We start from the raw sequence: 8,854 nt of genomic DNA, 5'->3' as shown, positions 1-8,854 counted from the left end.
CTTGCTTTTAAATTTTATTTATTTCAGATTGTGGTAGTTTGTATAAGAAGTGTTCCCAGGAAGCGTAAGCAGGGGGAAGGAGACAGAAGAGAGAAAAGTGTTCCTAAATGAGCAGATTCTCTTGGTTAATTAGTTGTCCTTTTTATTTTTTAATTTTTGAGCTGGATCGATCTGTATATCTATTACTAATATAAATATTTGATGCTACAAATATTTCATTGAACACTTATTTTGATGAATCCCAAATGTTTTGAAATGTAGCATTTTAGTTATTTTCTAGAAAATCTGAAACTTATTTTTTCTTTGAACGAACAATTGAAAGTTTTAAAATGTTCAGATGGAAGGGTTTGTTTTCTGATTCTGTTACTAATTGTAGATTTATTGTTATCAGAGAATGCTTGTGTTGTTTACACCTTTTGGAGTTTATTATGGTTTTCCTATGACCCAAAAATTAGTTTTCATTAAAGGTCACTGCACATCTGAGAAGGTGTTCTATTTTCCAGATACAGAACTTGATATACATGTTTATCCATAGATTTAACAATCTTGTAAATCTTCTGAATGTTTATTTTTTTGTCCATTTGGTGGTTTTTTCTAGCCAGAGAAAGAATAATTAAAGTCTGTTATTTAAAAATAAATAAAGTTTGTTATTTGTTTTGTCTCTTTATCTCATCTATAATTTCTGCTCTAGAAAATTTGTTACTTTGTTATTTTCTATGTAATTATTGATATCTGTTCCATGGTCACTATAAATTGTAAAGTTTATTTATCGTTATAAAATATTTTTCTTTGTCTCATTACATGCTCTTGGCTTGAGTCTCACCTTTTTTATGAAATTGACATCATGATGCCTTTCTTTTTATTTGCATTTGCTCAATTTTCTCTTGCTCATCCTTTATTCATAACTTTACTCAATCATTTTATCTTAGATGTGTCTCTTGTATATTTAGTGTAGTTGAATTTTTCTCTGCTCAATTAATGACCACAAAGTTAGCAATTAAACCACACACATTTATTATCTCATAGTTTCTGTGGGTCAAGAGTCTGGGTATGTGGCTTAGCTGGGTCCTCCACTTCTGGGTCTCTTACAAGGTTGCTGCCAAAGATAGGTTCTCACCTGAGTTGTGACTGAGGAAGGATCCACTTCCAACCTCACGTGGATGTTGTCAGGACTCAGTTCTTTGTCAGTCACACAGATAGAGGGCCTTACTTCCTTCCTGATTGCTGACCACCTTCAGTTCCTTGCCACATGGGCTTCTATATATGGTGGCATTCTTAATCAAAGTCAGCAAACCAGAAAGGAAGGGTGTCAATAAAGAAAGTCTATGGTAGGTGGAAATTACAGTCTTAGGTAATCACAGAAGTGATATCCTACCAATTTTACCATATTGATAAATCAGCCTTGCTTTATTCTTTCTCACCTGTATTACTGTATACACCTGTATTACTCCCATTCCTTTTATTTGGCTCACCTGTTTCTCTGAATCCCTGACACTAAATAAAGAAAAGATAGAAAGTGCTCTGTTAAATCTGAAATAAACATTAACCCTCCTAGCTGTCTGTTAAATCATTTCTGAGTTGCCTTTTCTCCTCAAATTGTGTGGTGTGTTGTTTCAGATGGTGAGATGAGGACTGAGAATTTGACATTAGAAGTGAAATAGGAACCTTGTGAAGAAACAGAATGGTGTAGGGAGGGGTCTGTTGGACGTCATGAAACTATATGTCAGCATGCCATACAGAAAGGAGACAATGAGCCTAGTGAAAGTTTGGAAATGCAGAATGGGGATGCCACAGGTGAGAAAATACATGAACGTGATGAATGTAAGAAAACCTTCACCTGGATGAGAGACCTTCATATGCACAAGAGGATCCGCAATGGGAAAAAACCATACTCCAGTACAGAATTTGGGCTTCACAGCAAGGAAAAGCCTGATCAGTGTAAAGAGTGTGGCAAAGACTTCAGTCAGAAAGCAGGCCTCTCTGAACATCTCAAAATCTACACTGTAGAAAAGCCTCATCAGTGTAATAAATGTGGCAGATGTTTTAGTCAAAGATCAGTTCTTTCAAAACATCAAAGTCTCCACACTGAAAAGAAACCTTTTGAATGTATATACTGTGGGAAAACCTTCTGCCATAGTGCAGACCTCACTGAACATAAACAATTGCACAACAGAGAGAAGGCTTATGAATGTAATGAATGTGGGAAAACTTTCAGCCAGCGTTCAAATCTTACTGAGCATCAGCGAATTCACAGTAAAGAAAAACTTTATGAATGTAAAGTATGTGGAAAAGCCTTCACTCAGTATGCAGGACTTAACCAACACCGGAGAATCCACACTGGAGAGAAACCTTTTGAATGTCCTGTATGTGGACGAGCTTTTAGCCAAAGCTCAGAACTTATAATACATCACAGAATTCACTCAGGGGAAAAACCTTATGAATGTGCTGAGTGTGGAAAAACCTTTAGAGTGAACTCAACCCTGGTCATACATCAGAGAAGTCACACTGGGGAGCAGCCCTATAAATGTGATGAGTGTGGTGAAGCCTTCAGTCAACACTCAGGCCTTAACAAACACAAGTTAAGAGGAAAGCACAGAAACCCTCCTAAACTAAGAAAATATACATGTGATGAGTGTGGAAAGACCTTCACACAGTTAACTGGCCTGAGAAACCACAAAAGAGTCCATACTGGGGATAAGACCTACCAATGTCCTGAGTGTGGCAAGGCCTTTACAAGGGGAGAGCATCTTATTGAACATCAGGGGATTCACAACAAGAAGCCTTATCAATGTAAAGAGTGTGGCAAAGCCTTCAGTCAGAAGACAGGTCTTAATCATCATCTCAAAATCCACACAGGAGAGAAACCTTTTGAATGTTCTCAATGTGGGCGTAAATCAAATCTCAATAAACATAAAAGAGTCCACTCTGAGGAAAAATCCTATACATATAAATAGTGTGGAAAGTCCTATTAGGTAGAGAGCATTGCTAATCCAACATCAGAGAGGCCACATCCTGCTAAGCCTCAGTAGTGGTGTGAATGAGGTAGAGCCTAGAAGCTCAGCTCTGATTAGTCACCAGAGAATCCACTAAAATGACTCCTTGCCAAGATGTCTAGTGACAACTTCAAGTAGAATTCAGAATTTTTTTAAATTGAGGTGAAATGTTTCTTAAACTTCATTACTTAAAGAATGTCAGAGATACTGTGTTGAAAAGTTGTTTAAAGGTCATAAATGCTGGAAAAGTTGAGAATTTGGAAAAATAAACATCAACAAGAAATTTACCTGTAATTACTTTTGTTAAATGCAATGAAGTGTCAGCTAATACAATGAAAAGGTAAACAAGGGCTTCTGTTAAAAAATTATTTTTTATACTGAATTCATGAGTTTTTTATGTTTTGCTTTTTGAAATCATTTTGATTTCTGAGTAGCCTTAACCTAGTTTAATGTTGAAATTGCTTTTCATGGTACCAGTTGAGGTCACTGGAGTATCCAAGAGCTTGGAATGTGTGAGATCAGTTGTCTGTTTCTCTACCACCTTGTCTTCCTAACCAAGTCTCTGACCAGAATTGGGTGGCCTGCAGACCCTTCCCAATCCTGACATCTCCCCGCCGCAAACCCCCTCCCCCCCGCCCCAGAACTAGCTTTTCCTGGTGAAAAAAGATATGTTACATTCTAAGCGATGTGGAGGGCATAGAGGTTTGGGCCCACAGTACATTAAAGTCTAGTGTGGCCATCATGGCTAAAGCCCAGAGCACACATTTTTTATTGTGAACACAGCTCCTGGAGTTCAAACAGAGGACAAAAGAGAAGAGGAGAAAGTAAGCCTTTCATTCCAGCATTTTCAATCTCCTACAAATTACATTAACACAACTGAAATCTCCTTTAGCTTCAGCACTGCATACCTCCCTCAGTCAATGTAGTGAGGGACTTTGCTGAAGCTGGTAATAGCTTTCAAGCACTGGAAAAATATTTCCTCAGTTTTGTGACTGCACTTGACTTCTATTGGATTTTATAATATTTATTGGGCAATAGAATTCCCTGTCAATAGCAAGAAAATCTGACCCAACCATGGTAAAAATATTGGTGTATTTAAGTCCCTCTTAGGCTACCTAGTCTGATGATTTGTCATTCTGTCACTTTTCCACTCTACTGCTTTTAATCCTCTGAAAACAAGACTCTCAAAACTTTCCTGTTCATGGAGAATGTTTCCCCTTGTCTCTTTGTAGTTACTACCTCTCACTTCGGAGGTGAATAAAACTATCATTTCTCTTTTAGGCCAATGATATTTAACTCTCTTCAGGCTCCAGCCTATCCATATAAATACAGTGTTTTCTTAAATGGCAAATATGAAGCATTAAGAGTTATTAAATATTGTGTCAGTCTTTGAAGCCCAAGTCAAGTGTGACTCACTAGTCTCAACACTTTTTTTAGATGTAATTTGCATATTCGGATCTACAACAAAATGATTCAATATTCATATATATTATGAAATAATCACCAGAAAAATGTCTAGTCAATATCCATCAACACAGGTAACAAAATTTTCTCCTTTTGATGAGAAGAGTTAAGATCAACCCTCTTTGGAGAAGGAAATGGCAACCCACTCCAGTATTCTTGCCTGGAGAATCCCATGGATGGAGAAGTCTGGCGGGCTACAGTCCATGGAGTCACAAAGGGTCAGACACGACTGAGCGACTTCACTTTCACTTTGCTGGGAATATCTACAGTGCAAACAGGAAAAAAAAACCCTCTTAGCAACTTTCAAGTATGCAATACGGTATTAACTATAGGCACCATGTTGTATATTACATACCAATGACTTTATAACTGGAAGATTGTACCTTTGACCCCCTTCACCCATTTCACCCTTACCCTCTCCCCCAACTCTGGCAGCCACCTACCTGTTCTCTGTGAATTTTATTTTTTTCCTGTTGTTTTAGATTGCATGTATAAGTGAGGTCATATGGTATTTGTCTTTCTCTGACACTTCACTCAGCATAATATTGTCAAGTTGCAAATGGCAAGGTTTCCTCTTGACTGAACTCTATTACACACCCACATTTTCTTTATCCATTTATCTGTCAATGGGCACTTAGGTTTCTTTCATGTGTTGGTTATTGTAAATAATGCTGCAGTGAACAGGGGTGTACAGGTATCTTTGAGTTAGTGTTTTTGTTCATTTGGGTAAATACCAAGGAGTAGACTTGCTGGATCATGTTAATGAATCTCCATACTGTTTCCCATAGTGACAGTACCTATTTACATTCCCACCAGCAGTGTACAAGCACTCTCTTTTCACCACATCCTCACCAACATTTCTTGCCTTTTGGTAATTGCCATTCAAACAGGTTTGAGGTGATATCATTGTGGTTTTAATTTGCATTTTCCTAATAATTGGTGATACAGAGCACCTTTTCATGTTACCTATCAGCCATCTGTATGTCTTCTTTGCAAAAATGTCTATTCAGATCCTCTGCCCATTTTTTTAATTGTTTTTTTTTTCTGTCAAGTTTTATAAGTTCTTTATACTTTTGAATACTAACTCCCCCATCAGCCATGTGGTATTTTCTCCCATTTTGTAGGTTGGTTGTCTTTTCATTTTGTTGATGGCTTTCTTTGCTGAGCAGAAGCTTTTTTAATGTAATGTGGTCTGACTCTTTTTTTTTTTTTTTTGGCATTTTTCATCACCAAGACCAATATCAAGTAGATTACCCTTCATGTTTTCTTCTAAAAGTTTTATATTTTCTTCTAGAAGTTTTGTTTCAGGTCTTATGTTCAACTCTTTAATCCATTTTGACAGTTTTTGTGTATGATGTAAGAGAGTGGCCCAGTTTCATTCTTTTGCTTGTGTTCCAGTTTCCTTAATGCTGTTCATTGAAGGGACTGTCCTTTCCCCATTGTATATTCTTGGTTCCTTTGTTGTAAATAAATTGACCATATATGCATGGGTTTATTTTTGGACTCTGTTCCATTGATCTGTATGTCTGTTATATGCAAATAACATACTGTTTTGATTATTATGGTTTTATAATATAGTTTAAAATCAGAAAGTGTGATGCTTCCAGCTTCACTCTTCTTTCTCAACATCACTTTGGCTATTGGGGGTCTATTTTGGTTGGTTCCATATGAATTTTAGGATTGTTTGTTCTATTTCTGTGAAAAATATCATTGGAATTTTGGTAGGAATTGCATAGAATCTCCAGATTTCTTTGAATTGTGTAGTACAGTGTCAAAATCTAAAGTAGCTTCTCAAAAGGGCTTCTTACCTCAGTGAAAATGTTGGTTCCCAGCCTTCAGCACTGGGTTATCAACCAACACAAACCCTTGATAGGCACAGCCTGACCCACGGACAGTAAAATCTTGTAAGGGATTCTGAAGACCCTCAATAAGGATCACTAGTCACTTCCAGAAAATGGAAAAAAGAATTTGAGGGGGTTTCTGTTTTTTAACCCTTGAAACGTGAGCTTATATTCTCTTTAAAGTGATGTTAAAGATAGAATTTCAGGAATGTTTGTAATTTGTTTTAAAAATAAATGTAGGGAAGAAAACAAGTACTGTATTGATTCATCAGAGATTTTGAGAAAGCAAGGCTACCATATGACCCAACAATTCCACTCCTGCATATACACCTGAAAAAAGTTAAAACACTAAGTCAAAAAAATAACATGCACCCCAATATTCATATTTACAGTTGCTCAGATATGAAAGCAACCTAAGTATCCATCAACAAATACATGCTTGCAGCAACATGGACCTGAAGGATATTAAGAAATCAAAGAAAGACTGTATGATATTACTTACCTGTGAAATCTAAAAAAGTAATGAATATAATAAAAGGAACACAGAAATAGAGAACAAACTAGCTGTTACCAGTGGGGAGAGGGAAGCAGGGAGGGGTAATGTAGGGATAGAGGTTTAAGAGGTACAAACTATCATGTATAAAATAAGCTACAAGGATATATTGTACAACACAGAATATAGTCAATATCTTATAGTAGCTATAAATGGAGTTTAACCTTTAAAACTTTTAAATTGCTGTATCATACACCTGTAACAATATTGTACAACTGTACTTCAATTATTAAAATAATAATTTTTCTTAAAAAGATTGATTCGTCAGAGCATTGATTCATTAGAGGCTCTAGGAAAGCAATGCTTTCAACCACAAAGAAGGTCTCCCTTGGCAGAGAGATAGGGGTCTTAATCTCAAGGTCCAAGCAATACCCAGGCAGTGTTCCAGCACTAGACCAGTTTCCACGAAACTCTCTGCATCCAGTTCCTTAGCATTCCCTGATAAGAGAAAAAGTCAGCCACACTCCCCACCAGATTTTCCCAATATCTGATCTCGAAACGGGGGGGGGGGGGGGGGGCAATTCGAAAGAAAGATCTGTGGCCTTGGGGATGGCTGAAAGCTACTTGGGTGGGTGAAAATTATGACCCTGCTAGGATCCAGATGTTAACATGGGAATATGTTGGAACCTCTTCCTGTTATTATCCACCCTAATACCCCAACTTTGAGTTTGTCATCCCAGTATTGTCTAACACCTTGTTTATGTGGCTTGTTTACCTACTGACAGAAAGGGAGGGTATACAGCCAAAGAGAGGCTGCTTTCCTGGAATTTCACACTCAATAGACTATTTCAGAAACTCAAGTGGGCATCCCAGCGGGAGCAGAAAAGGTTGCAACCATGTTACCACAGCCTAAATTTCCTGCAATTCACGTTATCCACCTTGCCTTTTCTTCTCCGTTTGCCTGGGGACACGTAATTCTCGGAGAAGGTGAACAGTACCTGGTCCCCTGATTCCTCCAGGATGCAGAGAGGGCAGTTTTGAAATATTAGCTAAGATTCTCTTTCAGATGGGAAAGGTTCAGCTCTGGGCAGCTGATTTGAATGGACGTGGGGATTGTGATCAGGGATAGAAGAGCCAAGAGAAGCGCGTCATAGAACTAGTTATAATCGCAGCTTTCCCCATCTAGAGAACCGAAGTCCAGAGCAACATCCATCAAAACCCTCCAGAAAAATCGAGGGAAGCCTTCACCTGCGCACTGAGCAGATTTTGTTTCCCGTCTTTTGGTTTGGTATTTGGCAGTTTAGGTCCTAAGAATAGCTTCTGATTTTCCCAGCGTTCTGTTTCTTTTTAAGACTTTTTACACCACTGGTTTCCCCTTCTCCCTTGTTTGTCAAGCCTAAAACAAACCAGTCAATGAAACTTGATCGCGTCTCCACTGGATTTTAGGGAGAAATAATTTGCAGCCTTCTCGTTTGAAATACTGCGTGAAAGGTAACAGCATTGGGCTGTGGAGACAAGAGTGCTCAGTTTAAACCGCAGCCGGGCAACTCTGCGTGGGACCCTGGGCAGGCACCCATCTTCAAAGGACGGTGCTGGGATTGCCTTAATTTTTTAAAAATTTATTTTACTGAAGTAACGTTGATAGTGGCTTACCTGGCAAAGAATCCGCCTGCAATGCGAGAGACTTGGGTTCGATCCCTGGGTTGGGAAGATCCCCTGGAGAAGGGAAAGGCTACCCACTCTGGCCCGGAGAATTCCATGAACTGTATAATCCATGGGGTCGCAAAGAGTCCAACACGACTGAGTGGTTTTCACTTTCACGGTTGATTTACCACGTTGCATTAATTTCTGCTCTACCGCCAAGTAATGCAGTTACACACACATATATTCTTTTCTATTATGGCTTATCACAGAATATTGAACATAGTTCCCTGTGCTGTACAGTAAGACTTGTTTATAAATTCTATTTACAACTTTGCATCTGCTAGGAATTCTCTTATTTAATAATGCGCGTAAAGCACTTAGGCTAGTGCTCCACAGAGTAGGAGCTGTGTAGGAGTTTG

The 8,854-nt window shown here is 38.3% G+C and overlaps 1 protein-coding gene across 1 annotated transcript; it reads left to right on the top strand.

Moving 5' to 3' along the window:
* The first annotated feature begins 1,772 nt into the window (after positions 1-1,772).
* Positions 1,773-2,954, top strand: LOC136151228 (zinc finger protein 420-like). The gene is made up of 3 exons (XM_065912173.1): positions 1,773-2,070; positions 2,155-2,578; positions 2,738-2,954. Exons 1-3 carry the CDS (start codon positions 1,773-1,775, stop codon positions 2,952-2,954), a joined length of 939 nt encoding a protein of 312 aa, XP_065768245.1.
* Positions 2,955-8,854: the final 5,900 nt, after the last annotated feature.

This window comes from Muntiacus reevesi, chromosome 20 (genome assembly GCF_963930625.1).
Source record: "Muntiacus reevesi chromosome 20, mMunRee1.1, whole genome shotgun sequence".
NCBI classification, from domain to species: Eukaryota; Metazoa; Chordata; class Mammalia; order Artiodactyla; family Cervidae; genus Muntiacus; species Muntiacus reevesi.
Note: the sequence above shows the minus strand (reverse complement) of the source record. Positions and strands in the feature narration are given on the sequence as shown.

What these genes read in the sequence shown, in the direction of transcription:
- LOC136151228 (XM_065912173.1), top strand. Translation starts at nt 1,773, where the DNA reads ATGCAGAATGGGGATGCCACAGGTGAGAAAATACATGAACGTGATGAA. An exon ending in AAGATCAGTTCTTTCAAAAC is followed by an intron (nt 2,071 to 2,154) that starts ATCAAAGTCTCC and finishes ACCTCACTGAAC; the next exon opens with ATAAACAATTGCACAACAGA. An exon ending in TCAGGCCTTAACAAACACAA is followed by an intron (nt 2,579 to 2,737) that starts GTTAAGAGGAAA and finishes GGCCTTTACAAG; the next exon opens with GGGAGAGCATCTTATTGAAC.